The 17296-nt window shown below is 47.3% G+C and overlaps 1 protein-coding gene across 1 annotated transcript; it reads left to right on the top strand.

Annotated features, from left to right (window-relative positions):
* The first annotated feature begins 1496 nt into the window (after window positions 1-1496).
* Window positions 1497-4494, top strand: LOC307209006 (ohanin-like). The gene is made up of 4 exons (XM_079964082.1): window positions 1497-1842; window positions 2332-2450; window positions 3024-3056; window positions 3880-4494. Exons 1-4 carry the CDS (start codon window positions 1766-1768, stop codon window positions 4362-4364), a joined length of 714 nt encoding a protein of 237 aa, XP_079820208.1. The 5' UTR covers window positions 1497-1765; the 3' UTR covers window positions 4365-4494.
* Window positions 4495-17296: the final 12802 nt, after the last annotated feature.

Raw genomic sequence — 17296 nt, 5'->3', positions numbered from 1 at the left:
TCCACTCCTGAAGCCAGCATAGATAGGACGCCTCATAGTATATTCTCAAATCTGGCAGGGAGAAGCCACCTCTTTCCTTAGTACCTCCAGTTACGAAGGGGATCCATTCCGGAGGCCCGGCTGCATCCCGAAAAAACGCAACTAGACTGCCGTTTCTGTGCAGGCACGCAGTGTGATTTGGCTCTTCTGCACAGGCGTGAGCGGCGAAACCTGGAAGTAACCCGTTCTGGTACTTCCGGGTTGCTGTGGGACGCAACTTGAAAAGACGCAACATGAAGTGGATGCAAAACGGGGTGTGACTGTATTTGTTAACAATTTATACTTTATTCTTGGTTTTCTTCCGCTGCCAGAATAAATTTAGAGATAGCTCAACATTTCTCCATAACACTCATCAGTTGCAACTCTTGTAGGCTCAATACTCTGGATGGCAGAAGCAGGCTCTTAAATCTCAAAAACAGGGGAACAATAACATAATTCAACTGTCCTCTCGCTTTCCTTTTCTTCTCTCTGTCTCATGGATGATTATGATAGTTATCGCCTAGAAACCTCTCACCACGACCCAAATGGGAACTTTCGCTTTTCTTTTCAGGATCAGCTCTGCAAGGGCCTGGAGATTCTGAAGGGGCTGAAGGCAGAAAACCTGAGGTTTAATAGAAGAACAGAAAACACCATTCAAAACCTGCTTGTAAGTGTCGCTCTTACTGGGAAGTAAGCAAATAATCAAAAGAACTATTGTTTGGTGGGGATAAAAAATTACACCCTGAAGCCATCAGGCAGCTCCACTCTTTTAGATGTCTATTTATTTGGGGACACCTGTTCTGATGGGAAGGAAAATTTTCCTTTGCTTGAAAACTGACGTATCATCTGTGAAAATCTAAAAATTCAGAAGCACCCAGCCTGTTCCCCTGCAGTAATCCTCAAACCCTCTTTATGCTGCAGAAGGAGTAGCAATGTTGCTAACAGCCTGTTTTTCTTTCCATCTTTCTTGCAGGAGAGACTAATGTCTCATAGGCAGAAGATGAAGGATGAATTTAAGCAACTACATTCGTTTCTGGAAAAATGGGAAAACCAGCTGCTGAAGAAGATAGAAGAAATGGAGAATGAGATTACAAGAAAATTGAATGAGCAGCTGGGCTGGCTCTCCAGAGAACTTGACTCTCTTCAAAATATCATCCGGGAGCTGGAGGAGAAGCTTCAGCAGCACCCCAGTGAATTCTTGCAGGTAGGACGGTGGCATAAGCAGCCCAAGATTTTCTCCAGGTCAAGGCCACAACCAGACCAGTCTCTGCCTCTATCATTATTCACAAATCACGTTGCTTGGTTTTGTGCAGCTGGTAGCTGGTTCTCTTATTTTAGGTGCAGGAGCATTTAAGAGGACAAGCAGAGAATGTGCACCTTAATTTGTTACTTAACAATGATGGAATCAGATATTTTCTGCTCTTGGCTGATGATGGGTCTGCTGCGGGCTCCCAAATTAGTGGTGTTGCCTTCCTGGACTTGGTGGATCCCTTGGCCTGATCCCTGCAATGAACAGAGCCCTATTTGTGCCTTTTAAGGTGTGGGACAGTTTGTCATTTCAGGGCTTCTTTTAAGAAGTTTTCCCTTCTGTGGTTATATTACCCGAGTTGGGCTGCAAATAGGTGGATCCCTTGGTCTGATCCCTTACTGGTCCTCTTTTGTTCCTGCTCAGGGCTTCATTTAAGAGGCTGTGTTCTGATTTTATGACATTACCCTGCTTGGCCTGAGGCATGGGGCGTGGGCTTTGATGTATGGCCAGTCGTGGATGCTGAGTTCTCTTCTTTTTCTCTTTCCCCTGCAGGATATTAGAAGCACTTTGCAGAGGTAAGCAGATCCCTCTTCTTTTCCTTTGCGCTTTGCGGTTCTGTGAAGGATGTGGACAGAAGGAAAAACACCCGTTGTTCCCAAGGGGACAGTATGGGTCTTTGTGACCTCCAACTTTTAACAAATCAATAGGGGCCCACTTTTTCTAAAGTTCCTATTTTCACTTCCAAACTTCATTTTCTCCGTTTTTATCTCTCGTTTAATTCTGATTCTCTTTCCTTCCTTTCTGTTTCCACCTGGTAGTCTCAACCGTCTTCCAAAACAGGGATGTATCTAAGAAAGCAACAAACCATTGTTCACACTTTTATTCCCTGCACTGCTTATTTCAATATACGTTTCAGCTGTCCTCTTATTATTCACCTTGAATCTGACCAGCCACTTTCTTGAGACCTTTGTGATCCTCTCCCCTCTTCTCCTATTGGTTCCTTTGGGAATTTGAGGTTGGATGGAGAGCCAGCTGGCATACTTAAACCTTTTATTTCTCCACAGGCATGAGGGGAGACAGACATCTGAGCCTCCCAAAATTTTCCCTCCTGAATTTATGTGGAAAATCTTGGACATCTTTGAAATAAATCCATTTCTGGAAGCTGTTGTGGAGCAGTTCAAAGGTATTGGCAGCAAGAATTTCATGCTGGATATTGAATTGGTCCATATGGGATTGAGGATAAACTCAAGGTGTCCTCTGTAATGCTAGGAGAGCCAGAAAAATTGAACTTGAGGGTCAGTAGGGAAGGTAACTTTAAATTTCACTGAGGAGGAAAGGAGGTCCTGCAACCACGGCTCAAAATGCCATTTGCTGAGACTGCCTCTCTCAGCCTGGTGCCTTCTGCTTGTTTTGGACTTTGATAATTAAAGTCCAACTTCCTCCTCTCTGGTCTACATCATCTAAGCATGAAGGCAACATGTTTATTTCTTCAGCAACAGTGTCTCACCCACATGCAGATTTATGCAGGGACATTTGAAAAAACTCACACACTTCTGTGGCTGAAGCTTTGTATGACTTACGGCCCACTGAATTTGGTGAGGGGGTGTGTGTGCGCAAGAATATTGTGGTAAATTTAATGATCAGTTTGGTAGTTTCAATGACACTCTGTCACAACTCGTGTTTAGCTAATAACTCGTGTTTAGTTAATACCACGACGGTGTGTGATGCTTAATCTCTCTTGCTTTCCATTTCACAGGCACTCTAACATCAGGACTCTCTCTGAAGAAAGGTAAGCTGAGGAGCCTCAATCAATCAATCATTTTATTTGCACTTCCCCTTTCCAAAGTTAAGCCCATGCTCAAGGGGGCTGGCGACATATAAATAATTACATAATAACACAAAATAGTCATATGCAATGAATAAAACATTAAAAAGTACACAACCAAATTGAACAACTTCCACCTAAATCATAAGATCGAAAATAAAGAAGTAACATAAATAATAGCATCAAAAGCCCGAACCGATGCCCAAACCCAAGTGTCTGTTTCACAGCCTCAGCTTTTGGAGCTGGAGTCAGTCTTGGCCAGGGGGAATAGGTTTGCAAGGCAGGGAGCAGGTTTTCAAGGGCTCACGGTCAAGATGGTCTGACAGAGAACCAGGAGGGAATGTCTGCTCTTTCAGGAAGCTTTCTGCTTCCATCATCCCTGCTTGCAGGCTCTGAAACCACCACTGCATTAACTAAGGATAGCGGGAAAAGTTATCCATTGGGGGAGCTGTTGCGGCCAATGTGTGCCGATAGCTGGTGGGGCCACAGTGGACAGAACCAGTGTCCAAAGTCACTCCTTTTTCTAAGATCCCAACCTTTTTATTACTCCCCTTCTTTGTCCTTGGTCAGTTGGTTATTGGGAGAGAGAATTTCAAAGAGTTTTTGAAATTGGACAGAGGGCCAAAGCTGAGCCTAGCAGCGAAGCCGCAAGGAGGCCCACAGTCCAGTCAGGAAAGGAACCCCTTTCCTCAATGATCCCTGGAGTGGATCTAAGCTCACAATGTCTATCCTCCCAGCTGATTCCTCTTTTCTTTTCTCTTCCTTTGTCTCCTCGCAATGACAATAGCAAGTGTAACTCTGGACTCAGATACCGCTCATCCCCACCTGATCCTGTCCGAGGATCGTCGAAGCGCGAGGTGGGGAGAGGCACATCAAGAACTGCCGGACAATCCTGAGAGATTCAGCGGATGTCCCTTCGTGTTGGGGTGTGAGGGGTTTAAAGCAGGCAGGCACTACTGGGAAGTCACTATGGATATTTCGGGTGAATGGGCGGTGGGGGTCACCAGGAAGTCTGTGAGGAGAAAGGGCATGCTCCACTTTACCCCTGAGGAAGGCATCTGGGGCCTGAGGCATTTGCGTAGCCGGCCTGATGTGAAGCTGAGGAGGATCCGGGTGGCTGTCAATTATCCAGGACGCCAAATTCTCTTTTTTGATGCTGATACAGGCAAGGCATACTATGTTACAATGGCTGAATTATCTGGAGAGCCCCTTCTGCCTATATTTTGGGTGGGGCCAGAAACCTCCCTTGAACTGTCTCCGGTGACACGCTAGCCTGGCCACCCCTCCAGGAAAAAAAGAGAAATGTGTGGAAAAGTAACTTCCAGATCGTTCCTTGATTTTTTATAAATCAAAGGATTGTGTGCGCTTCTGTGTGTAGATGACATTAAAGAGATGATGACAATAATGTGTCAGATTTTTCCATTGCATATCTGCTTGCCTCACCTCATGGTCTTGGATAAGGTCTGAGGATAAATTAGGCATCCCCCAAGACTTCTAGCCTAGGGGCACCTTTGGAATACAGGAGACCATGGCAGGGAGCACAAATTACCAATTTCACAAAACAGAAACACGCAGTGTTAGAAAGCTTAGATATATAAGCTAATTCCAAATGGCACCTTAAACCTTTGTGTCAGGGAACTGCCATCGGAAGAACAGGTGGTGGAAGGGCTCCAGGAGGATAGAAGAGATTCAGCAGCAGAAGAGGGAACCAGTAAGGGGGGAGCAGGAGCTTCCAGGGACAGGAAGTCGGAGGGGAGGCTCTGGGACACTTCCAGTGAGAACAGTGAGGAGGTATCAAGGCCCCCTTTAGCGAACCCCACCCCTCGCCGGAAGCTGTCACGCAGGGAATCTAGGAGACGCGTTTCCGTCAAGCAGCTTTTATGCTGAAAACGTTTCCGCAAGCGCCCACTGTCGGATTCTACCAGTGACTGACGGAGCCATGTCCAAGGGCTCCGCTCAAGGCAGAGCTTTGCTACGTTAAGCAAACTCCGAGGGACTAACCCTTTTACGCACAAGTAGCTCATTGTCCCATCACAGCAATCCGACAGTCCCTGAAAGCGCTTGTGCAAGGAGAGGCATCATGAGCAACCCAACCGGAGCCGGAGAAGGGGAAGCAGCTGCAGCCGTTCCAAACCTGGAAGAAAGGTACAGGATGTTGGAGATGCAGTTAGCCCTGCAAACGGCTAGGCTTGAGGAGAGGAGGGCTCACGATGCAGAGAAGGGAAAAGCCACCCAAGTCTCAAGGAAGGTGCCGGGACTGGTGCAGAAATTTGGGGGTGATCCCAGGAACTATCAAGCCTTTAGGACAGAAATGCAATATGCCCTTAATCTGCAGTTTGATGATTTTCCTGATGAGGAATCGAGGGTGGGGTATGTGATTGGCCATCTAGAAAAAGGGGCGAGAGACTGGGTGAGGCCCCTGATGGCAGCCAATAACGAGGTCCTAAAGGACACAAGGAAGTTTTTTCGCGCCATGGATCTGATGTTCTCCAGTGAGATTGAGCAGGGAGTGGCGCGCAGACAGTTAATGGCGTGTAAGCAAGGGAACCGATCTGTCCGTGAGTACTGGACTGAGTTCACCATGTTGATCCATAAATTAAATTGGGATTTGTCTGCGGAGCCGATACAAATGCTGTTCGAAGAAGGATTATCTTCGGCAGTAAAAGATGAACTTTCCCGGGCGCCCAGGGCAGAGTCTATGGACCATTTGACTAAATCCGCGCTGGCCATAGGAGCACGCCAGGAGGCCAGAGCCCTGGAGAAGCGGGAAGGGAAAGAGGAGCGTTGGAGGGATTTCCGCATTCCAGAGATTCCAGAGCAGCCTTCCCAGCCAGCAGAGCCGATGGAAATCGGAATAGCGCGCGCGCGCGCAGTTTCAAACCCCAGCGAAGGGCGGAAGAAGGAGGGGAAAGGCGCCAAGAAATGTTTTCTCTGCCAACAGCCAGGTCACTTTGCCAGGGTTTGTCCGCAAAGAAAGGAATGGCAAGGAATGGCGGGAGCTGTTGGGGAGGAGGCGGAGGGAGCTAAGGAGTCAGTAAAAGCCAACGCCTGGCTGGAACCATCAGGGCACAGCAGCCAGGCCAAGGATCAGTGAATGTGCCCACGCCGGAACCGCCAAGACCAGCGCTAGTAATAGAGGTGTTGTTAGAGCTGGCAAACGGACACCCTCTAAAAGTTAAGGCGCTATTAGACTCAGGCAGCTCCTGCAACTTTATGAGTAAGGAGTTTGCAGCCGCACACCAGATACAAACCATCCCTTTAAAAAATCCCCTGCAGGTGACCACGATTGATGGGAGGGCGCTGTTGGGAGGAGAAGTTAACCAGCAGACTGTCCCCATGACAATGAGGGTGGCAAGACACACGGAACTGATAGCGTTTAATATAGCCACTTTGGGAGGAGCGCCCATCATTTTGGGGATGAGCTGGCTAGCGCTGCATGATCCGCTTGTGGGATGGCATCAGAGAGTGGTTTCCTTTGGGTCAGCACATTGTATGGGACACTGCACGGAAAAGGGGGGCCAAGTAGGTACCCAGGCCACGTTAGCAAAGATAGAAGCAACGGATCAAGGTAGGGTACCACGACAATATGCAGATTTTGCCAACGTCTTCAGCGAAAGGGAAGCAAATAAACTACCCCCGCACAGACCCTTTGACTGCCAAATCAACTTACTCCCAGGAGCACAATTGCCAGTGGGCAAGGTGTATGCAATGTCAGACAGGGAGATGCAGGAGTTAAGGGAGTTTATTGACAAAAACCTCAAGCGTGGGTTCATCAGAGAGTCACGAGTGGTGGGGGGTAGCCCAGTGTTCTTTGTGGACCAAAAAAATTCACATAAACCAAGATTGGTTGTGGACTTCCGGGCCCTAAACGCAGTGTCCGAACCCGTGACTTTCCCTATGCCCAGAATTGATGACATTCTGACCCGGGTGAGAAAAGGGAAAATTTTTACCAAGCTGGACCTGAGGGGGGCGTATAACCTGATACGTATGAGAAAGGGAGATGAGTGGAAAACCACTATGTTCACCCCCTTGGGGGCCTTTGAGTACTGCGTTATGCCTTTCGGCCTCCAGGGGGGGTCGGCAGTTTTTCAATCATTCATGAATCACGTCCTAGGACCATTGCTTTACAAGAACTGCGCTGCGTTCTTAGATGATGTACTGGTGTACTCAGAGAATGAAGAGCAGCATGTGCGAGATGTACGAGAGGTACTGAGCAAACTGCAAGAAAACCAGCTGTGGGTGAAACTGGAGAAGTGTCAGTTTCACACCAGAGAGGTGGAATTCCTAGGGTACCGGTTGTCAGACAAGGGGCTGGCCATGGATCCTAGCAAGGTGCAAGCGGTACTGGAATGGAGGCCACCGAAAACTAAGAAAGATGTGCAAAGGTTTTTGGGGTTCGGAAACTTCTATCGGAAGTTCATCAAGAATTTTGCCCACTTAACAGCCCCCATCACGGATTGTCTCAGCAGTAAGAAGAAATTTGTCTGGACGGAAGAAGCGCAGCGAGCATTCGAAAGTTTAAAGAGGGCGTTTGCTTCGGAAGAACAACTCTTACACGTGGATCTGCGGCAGCCGATGAGAGTGGAAACCGACGCGTCTGACAGAGCGGTGGGCGCCGTACTCCTACAGCCGGGACAGGATACGTCAGAATGGAGACCGTGTGCCTTCTTCTCGAGGAAATTGAACAAATCCGAGAGGAACTATACCGTGTACGACAGGGAATTACTCGCTATCCATGAAGCGTTCAAGAGATGGTGACACCTGTTGATTGGGGCGCAACACAAGGTTCAAGTGCGGACAGACCACAAAAATCTAGAATACTGGAGGACAGCCCGAGTATTGAACCAGAGACAAGTAAGATGGGCGCAAGAGTTCTCCAAGTTCAATTTTGAAATTCGCTACGTGCCAGGGGCAGAGAATGTCAGAGCGGACGCTCTCTCCAGAAAACCTGAGTACTTAGAGGGGGAAGGAGCGGCGGAAGAAAGACATATCATCTCGGAGGACCACTGGGTTTGTGGGGCGGCATTGGTGGGGCAAAGAGAACTGGTAGAGGGTATTGAGAACGATGAATATGCCCAAGAAAAGCTTAGGGAACTCAGGGAGACAGGTGAGAACACAGGGGGTTTTGAGGAAAAGAACGGAAAACTATATTACAAAGGGGCACTCTACATACCAGATGGGGAACTAAGAGGGCGGGTGCTCAAACAGTTGCATGACAGCCCCACGGCGGGGCACTTCGGACAGCACAAGACCATGTGGTTGGTTACCAGGGAGTTTTGGTGGCCCAAGGTGAGGGAAGACATGCGGGAGTATGTCAGGGGATGCGACAGGTGCCAAAGAGCAAAGGGAGAGAGGTTGGCGCCAGCAGGGTTATTAGAACCCTTACCCACCCCAGAAAGGCCATGGGAGATGGTGTCCATAGATTTTATGACCGATCTACCGAAATCCAAAGGGAAAACCGCGGTCATGGTGGTAGTAGATCTACTAACTAAGATGTGCCATTTTATAGCTTGTTCACATGCAGTCACAGCGGAAGAAACTGCAAGGTTGTTTGTAAAGCATATTTTCAGGTTGCATGGCGCCCCCTTGAGGGTTTTGAGCGACAGAGGGAAACAATTTACTTCCAGGTTCTGGAGGAAACTAATGAGCTTGTTGCATGTGGAGGTAAGTTTTTCCACCGCCAGGCACCCAGAAACAAATGGGCAAGCAGAAAGGGCAAACGGGGTTTTGCAACAATATCTGAGGTGTTATGTAAAAGACAGAGAAACTGATTGGGTAGATAAGTTACCTCTGGCAGAATTTGCCTACAACAACGCGGAAAACGTGTCCACAGGGATGAGTCCCTTTCTGGCCAATTATGGGTGTCACCCTCGAGCATTCCCAGAAGAAGGAGGGGAGCACTGGAGTGTACCAGTGGCGGAACACTTTGTGGAAGAAATGGAAGCAATCCACCGGCAGCTCCAACTCAACTTGGAGAAAGCCAAAGAAGCATATAAGAAACAAGCAGACAGAAATAGGAGGGAAGGTGAAACCATAAGGGTGGGAAACCGGGTGTGGCTATCCACCCAAGGACTGCTGTTTAAGGGAGGGTGTAAGAAATTGAGACCCAAACGGTTGGGACCCTTTGAGGTCATACAACAGGTGAACCCAGTAGCCTTCAAACTCAGATTGCCCAGTCACATGAAATTGCACCCCGTATTTCACAGATCATTACTGTCACCGTACCGAGAGGGACGGGAGTGGGGGGAACGGGAGAGGGGGGTCACCCAAACACCTGTCATTGAAGAGAGAGAACGTAACATGGAAGTGGCAGGAATCATTGATTCCAGGTGGAAGGGGAATCGGGTGGAATACTTGGTAGAATGGGAGGGGGAGGAAGAGTCAGAAAACACGTGGGTGCCGGCGGAAGAAGTCCACGACGAGGTTCTGATAGAAACGTTCCATCAGCGTTTCCCAAGAAAACCGCAGCCGGTGGAGCGATTTAGGAGGGAATACTTCGGAACCACTGATGAGGAAGGGGTGTTTGAAGGGTTCCCAGAGTCAGGGAGTGAGGAGGTGGCATACTCCGACGAAGAAGAGGAAGACGGGGAAGGAAATGGAAGGCAGTGGCTAAAAGTGTTTGAATCCTCTGAGGACGAGGAGAGTTCCTTCCGAGGCTTTCCAGCCTCACCGCCTGTAGAAGGGGAGGCGGGAGGGGATAGAGGGGGGCCTGGAGGGGAGGTGGATGTCAGGGAACTGCCATCGGAAGAACAGGTGGTGGAAGGGCTCCAGGAGGATAGAAGAGATTTAGCAGCAGAAGAGGGAACCAGTAAGGGGGGAGCAGGAGCTTCCAGGGACAGGAAGTCGGAGGGGAGGCTCTGGGACACTTCCAGTGAGAACAGTGAGGAGGTATCAAGGCCCCCTTTAGCGAACCCCACCCCTCGCCGGAAGCTGTCACGCAGGGAATCTAGGAGACGCGTTTCCGTCAAGCAGCTTTTATGCTGAAAACGTTTCCGCAAGCGCCCACTGTCGGATTCTACCAGTGACTGACGGAGCCATGTCCAAGGGCTCCGCTCAAGGCAGAGCTTTGCTACGTTAAGCAAACTCCGAGGGACTAACCCTTTTACGCACAAGTAGCTCATTGTCCCATCACACTTTGTTACAGTTGCCACAGTGGAATGTGCAGAGGCAATGCCATTCGTTGTTATTATTATTCCTATTCATTTCATTTCTATACTGCTTTTTAAAGAAAAAAATCTCAAAGAGGTTTACAACACTTTAAAACATTGATAAATCACCTCTTTTGCATACCTCCTTAAGAAAGCTTAAGAGTGGCTGGGGGAACCCAGCCAAATGGGCGGGGTAGAATTAATAATAATAAATTATTATAGCTAGAGGGTCACCCAAGATTCACATGGTCACAGTTGGACCTGTGCCAGTCGCAAAACCTGCCTGGGGGATTTCTAATACTGCAAACGGGATGATCGTACAAACCCCCAACAAGAGGGGTATTGCCTAGAACGTTCCCCCTTTTTTTAAGAGACCAAAAAAATAATAATCAAAAAACACCTGGCAACCCCGTTTCAAAATATAGGAAACTGCACTGGAGCAACGGCACTTTCTCTCCCTAGGCCAGCCCTCTGTTTCCTTTTCCCTCAGGTGAAATCCCCAGTGGAGAATGAATCACTAGTGACAGTGGGCTTTTCTTTTGGGAAATCAGGTTGCAAACAAACTTTATTATAACAGGTGTAAACTAGGAGTTTTGGTTCTTCTTTCACTGCAATGTAACAAGCAGTGCTGTTGCTTTTTATTAAAATGATTATGGTTTCAAGTTATAGGCTGTTTGCTGTTCAGGCTTAAGGTTATTTTCTTTTACACATCTTCCATAGATCAGACTTCTCCACACACAGTTCAGGAATTTAGGATTTTAACTGGACTGTTTCCAAAGGTAAAGGTACCCCCGCCCGTACAGGCCAGTCATGTCCGAATCTAGGGTTGCGTGCTCATCTTGCTCTAGAGGCCGTGAGCCGGCGCCGTCCGAAAACACTTCCGGGTCACGTGGCCAGCGTGACGAAGCTGCAGCTGGCAAGCCAGAACCAGTGCCGCACACGGAAACACCGTTTACCTTCCCGCTGGAGCGGTACCTATTTATCTACTTGCACTTAAGGGTGCTTCCGAACTGCTAGGTGGGCAGGAGCTGGGACCAAACGACGGGAGCTCACCCCGCTGCGGGGATTCGAACCGCCGACCATACGATCAGCAAGTCCTAGGCACTGAGGTCTTTACCCACAGCGCCACCCGCGTCCCTACTGTTTCCTTACAGACCCCCAAATCCTCCTTTGCCTCAGAATCACGACTGCCCTTTCCTGTCAGAGTATTCCCTCTAAGGACCCTTTTTCCTGTAAACACTGTGTGGAACTGTGTCTTTTCTATCTTTATCAGTGTGATTCAGAACCTGAGACCATATACTGTGAATTCGCAGCTCTCCTCAGCTCTACCCCCTGTCAGAAGAAGATTCCCTCTCCCAAACCCCATGAATCTCTCACGCCTTCTCTCACTTCACGCCAACCTCCTCCCTTGGAACTCTGGCCAATCAGGAGCTGTTGCTAGGCAGCTTTGCATCAGGGAGGGGGTGACTTAACCAGCTCAGTAAACAAACTTTTCCGTCACAGAAGCTCCCCCTCAACCCCCAATCATTAAAATAGAATAAAATTGCGGTGGGCGAAAAGCATGAAACAGGGTATCTGAATGGGTGGTTGTGCCCAGGGGTGCGTCACTGGGGACTCCAGCGCCACCAAACAGCAGCCCATAAATATAAAGTCCTTTGGGCATCATCAGTCTGAGGGGTGAGCTTACTTCACTCCTCAGTTTGTAGTTCACACTCAAGGCTGCCCAGAAAATACAGAGTAACTCTGGTATCCTCATAATATTATTTATTGCTATCTTGCGTGGGAAGACACACTTTGCTTCGCAGGAGCCGCATTACATCCAAAGCTGCTCTCCACTCCAAGACTGAGAGGCAAACCCTGCCCAGGCATCATGCTTCAGTTACCTGGGCCTTTCCCCTTGAATTTGAACTCTCGCCCTGGGCAAATTATCTCCGCAGCCTTTGTTGTTTTTTTAAAATAATATTTATTACTTTTAAACACTACAAAAAAAAGAGAAAGAGAAAAGAAGAAAAAAGAAAACAATACAATACAATGTATAAACATTACACAACACAACACTAACACAATAAACTAAATAAAGCCAAACAAAAACAATTTAAAACACACATCATACAGTTTCAATGTCATATCTTTCATTTACTTGTTTCAGCGACCTCCTCACACCTCCCTTTTTCAGCCGTGGGCCTTTTTCAGCCACTTGTCCCTCCGAACTTGTGGGGGGGAGCCGATTTTTTTTTTTGGGGGGGAATGAACGAATTCCTGTGCCCCACAAATAACCCAGAGATGCATTTCAAATAAAAGCACACACTCTCCTCATGTGAAAACACTAGGCAGGCCCCACAAATAACCCAGAGATGCATTTCAAATAAAAGGACACATTTGACTCATGTAAAAAGCTGGTCCCCGGACCGTCTGCGGGCCGGATTGAGGAGGCGAATGGGCCAGATCCAGCCCGCAGGCCTTTGTTTGCCTCCCCCTGCCTCAGGCCCTGCTCTCTTCACAGAGAACATGATCAGAAGCTACCATGGCTGAGCTCTCCCTTCCCTGACAGAGGCAGCAGACCCTGAACCGCAGGGAAGTGCGAGCATGAGAATGCTGCAGGGCCCAGGGCCAGGCTTATGCGCTTCCTCCATCTTCCCCAAGTCCTTCAGCATCTCCACAGAACTCTTTCTTTGCAATGAAGCCTGGACCTGTTCAACTGTAGCTTTTCTCTCTCACGATCAGGGGTCAGCAAACTTTTTCAGCAGGGGGCCGGTCCACTGTCCCTCAGACCTTGTGGGGGGCCAGACTATATGGGGGGGGGATGAACGAATTCCAATGCCCCACAAATAACAACAACAACAACAACAACAACAACAATAATAATAATAATAATAATAATAAATTTTATTTATATCCCGCCCTCCCCAGCTGAAACCGGGCTCAGGGCGGCTAACAACACTGAAATAGTGCAACATTATAAAAACATTATATATAACCCAGAGATGCATTTTAAATAAAAGGACACATTCTACTCGTGTAAAAACTGATTCCTGGACCATCCATGAGCCGGATTGAGAAGGCGATTGGGCCACATCCAGCCCCTGGGCCTTAGGTTGCCTACCCATGCTCTAGTGTTTCCCAACCTTTGGTCTCCAGCTGTTTTTGGACTACAACTCCCATCATCCCTAGCTAGCAAGACCAGTGGTCAGGGATGATGGGAATTGTAGTCCAAAAACAGCTGGAGACCAAAGGTTGGGAAACACTGCTCTAGATCAAGTGAGAGGAATCTTTAGCCCTCCTGATGCTGCTAGCCAGTGGGGTGTCATGGTTAGAGTATTGGAGTAGGAGCCCCGGGTTCAAATTCGCACTGAGCCTTCAAGCTCACTGGGTGACCACTCACTGCCTCTCAGCCTAATCTATCTCGCAGGGTTTTTGTTGGAGAAAAGGGTGGGGTAATGAATGAATGAATGCATAGAACTACAATTCCCATAATTCCCAGCAAGCATTGGCAATGGGAGTTTGGTTTAATGGCCCCCGAGGGGAGCAAACTGCCCTGAGATCTTTTGTTGAAGGGTGGTATATAAATCTAATTAATAAATAAGGGTCAACGGTTCCCACCGACCTCCTGCTCTACATGACTGTTTTGATGGACAGATCAGCAGCCGCTTGGAAATTTTGAAGGAGAGGGAAACACTTCTGGTCTACAAAGCAGAAACAGAAATTGAAAGCACCTGTTTGTCAGTATCACTAGGACTGGGAAATGAATGAGTCCTAGAAGCATGGGCGTAGCCAAGGGGGGGCAAGATAAATATACATAGCAAACTGAGCTTCTGCCCCCCCCAAGCCCTGCCCCCCCTAACAAAAAACCTGAATACGCTCATGCCTAGAAACAATTTTTTGGGGGGGCAGTTAAATATTAAAATAATAATAATAATAATAATAATAATAATAATAATAATAATACTTTTATTCATACACGACCCATCCAGCTGGGTTTAGGGTCTGGAGCACCTTTTCCTACGATTATACACCCCCATACGCTGTTTGAAGATCCAGTTTGAAGATCCTCTCATAATGTTGCAAAAATAAATGGATGCACATTACCATGCGCCCCCAAGAGGGGGTTGCCAAGGTTTGCTTTGTCTCTTTTTAAAAAAGAGAAGATTTATGGGTTGTCGTTTGGTCCTGCAGTCCCCAGTGACGCACCCTTGGGCACACCCACCGCTACTTTATTCTATTTTAATGAATGGTATTGCGGGGGGCTTCCTGTATTTTGAGAGGGGCTGGCCAGGGTCTTTTTTGTCTCTTTAAAAATAAGAATGTTCTAGGCATTTCCCCTCTTGCTGGGGGTTTCTGAGATCATCCCGCCTGAAGTATTAGAAATCCCCCAGGCAGGTTTTGCAACTGGCGCAGGTCCAATTGCGACCACGTCAATTCTGGATGGCCTCTCTAGCTAGCTTTCTTCTTTTTAATTTTTTTTTACTTGTAAAATCAAATAAAAACTAAGGAAAAGATTATCACATTACCAAATAAGAGAGATTTCTCTGAATCCCTCGACTTCCCACCTTCCCCTCCATGAGTCCTATTGTCTACATTTTCAACTACATATTATTACATAATCCATATTTTCTATCTGTCCGTAATATCCATCATATTAGTTACATTACAGGTGTTATTAAAATCCTGCTAATGTTTTCATCTGCTTACAGATGAAATAAATTATAAACTCCCCCCATTCTTTCTTGAAATTATTGACTTCTTGGTTTCTGAGCTTTCCGGTCAGTTTTGCCATTTTGGCATATTATAACAGCTTGATTTGATTATAACAGCTGGCCCCCCTAGCTTTCTTAAGGAGGTATTCAAAAGAGATTATTTATCAATGTTTTAAAGTGCTGTAAACCTCCTTGAAAATTTTTCTTTAAAATATAAAGTGGTATAAAAGCAAAATGAATAGGAATGATAATAAATGGCATTGCCTCTCCCAAAATGGTGCCCATACATTCCATTGTGGTGACTGTAACATAGGTTACATTTGGCGATTCGCTTATATATCTGTTTTGTGAAATTGGTAATTTGTGCTCCCTGCCACGGTTTTCAGGATTGCCAAAAGTGCCCCAGGCCAGAAGTCTTGGAGGATGCCTGATTTAGCCTCAAGCACCTAGATTATGAGGCAAGCCAAGCCAAGCCAAGCAGATATACAATGGAAAAATAAAAAAGCTGACACATTCTAGCACTTGTCATCTCTTTAATGCCATCTACACACAGAAGCGCACACAACCCTTTGATTTAAAAAAAAATCAAGGAACGATCTGGAAATTACTTTTCCACACATTACTCTTCCTTTTCTGGAGGGTTGGTCAGGCTACTGTGTCACCGGAGGCAGTTCAAAGCAAGTTTCTGGCCCCATGCAAAAGATGGGCAGAAGGGGCTCCCCAGAGAATTCAGCGTTTGCAAAGGTCTTGAGTAATTCTCCTGTATCGGCATCAAAAAAGAGAATTTGGCGCCCTGCATAGTTAACAGTCGCCCGGAACCTCCTCAGCTTTGGGGCAGGAGGCGGCAGAGAGTGGCGGGTAGACCTGCCCTTGCCTTCTGTCTGCCCCATTCCCCAGATGCCTACACCAGGGTAAAAGCTGTCCAAGCCCTTTCTCCTCACAGACTTCCGGGCGACCCCCACAGCCCAGATGTCGTCAGTTCCTATGGTGACTTCCCAGCAGTGCCTCCCTGCTGTAAACTCCTCACACCCCAGCACAAAGGGACGTCCGCTGAATCTCTCAGGATTGTCCGGCAGTTCTTGATGTGCCTCTTCCCACCTCGCGCTTCGACGATCCTCGGACAGGATCAGGTTGGGATGAGCGGTGTCCGGGTCCAGGGTTACACTTGCTATTGGTGTCGCGAGGAGACAAAGGAAGAGAAAAGAGGAATCAGCTGGGAGGATAGACATTGTGAGCTGAGATCCACTCCAGGGATCATTGAGGAAGGGGGTTCCTTTCCTGCCTGGACTGTGGGCCTCTCCGCGGCTTCGCTGCTAGGGTGGCCCAGCTTTGGCCCTCTGTCCAATTTCAAAAGCTATTTGAAGCCACCATTCTCTCTCCCAATAGCCAACTGGCCAAGGACGAAGAAGGGGAGCCATACAAAGGCTGGGATCTCAGAAAAGGAGTGACTTTGGACACTGGTTCTGTCCACTGTGGCTCCACCAGCTATCGGCACATGGGCCCCAGCAGCTCCCCCCCCCCGATGGATAACTATGATTGATTGATTGATTGATTGCAGCTTACCTTTCTGCAGAGAGAGTCCTGAAGTTAGAGTGCCTGTTAAAGGGAAAGCAAGAGAGATAAAGCATCAGACCATCCTGCTGTTAATGAATGTTATAGCACAGAAAAGAGTCAGCTGATATCATTGTTTAGTCAGAATCCCCTTTCTTGTAAATTGAAGACATTGGTTTGAGTCCTACCCTCCAGAGCAGAAGACAATCTTGCTCCATCTTACATGCCCTTTAGATATTTGAAGATGGCTATCATTTCGTCCTCTCAGTCTGCTCTTCTCCAGGCTAAACATACCAACTCCCTCAACCATTCCTCGGTTTCCAGAACCTTGTTTGTCTTTTCACTTGTTTCCAAATAATCACATTTGACTTCTGCTTATGATATCTTTCGTCTCTCTCAGCATACACAAGGATAACTACTATCTTCTTTTGAAAATCTGCCTCTTAAGGTTATTGCCTTAAAGTGTTGGAGACTAAGGTCTGGCTAAACTTGTGTTATGACATAGTGTCACTGAAACCACCAAACTGATCATTTACGTCTTGAAATCCAGAACATGGGAAGTCCAATTGAAATTAATTAATTTGGACTCTATAATTGGCTGTATTGTTTTTTGTTTTTTAATGTGGTAAGATGTAGCTTGATTCGTTATTAATATGGATCCCCCCCCTCTTTATTGGAAAATGAATAAAAATTATTTACCAAAAATAGAAACTACCGAACTGATCATTATATCCATCACTATATTGTTGCACACAAACCCCCTGGCCGATTTTAGTGGGCCCTACATCATACAAAGCTTCAGCCACAGAAG

Source organism: Podarcis cretensis (genome assembly GCF_951804945.1).
Source record: "Podarcis cretensis genome assembly, chromosome: 2".
Taxonomy (NCBI): Eukaryota; Metazoa; Chordata; class Lepidosauria; order Squamata; family Lacertidae; genus Podarcis; species Podarcis cretensis.
Note: the sequence above shows the minus strand (reverse complement) of the source record. Positions and strands in the feature narration are given on the sequence as shown.

What these genes read in the sequence shown, in the direction of transcription:
- LOC307209006 (XM_079964082.1), top strand. Translation starts at nt 1,766, where the DNA reads ATGTATGGCCAGTCGTGGATGCTGAGTTCTCTTCTTTTTCTCTTTCCC. An exon ending in ATTAGAAGCACTTTGCAGAG is followed by an intron (nt 1,843 to 2,331) that starts GTAAGCAGATCC and finishes ATTTCTCCACAG; the next exon opens with GCATGAGGGGAGACAGACAT. An exon ending in TGTTGTGGAGCAGTTCAAAG is followed by an intron (nt 2,451 to 3,023) that starts GTATTGGCAGCA and finishes TCCATTTCACAG; the next exon opens with GCACTCTAACATCAGGACTC.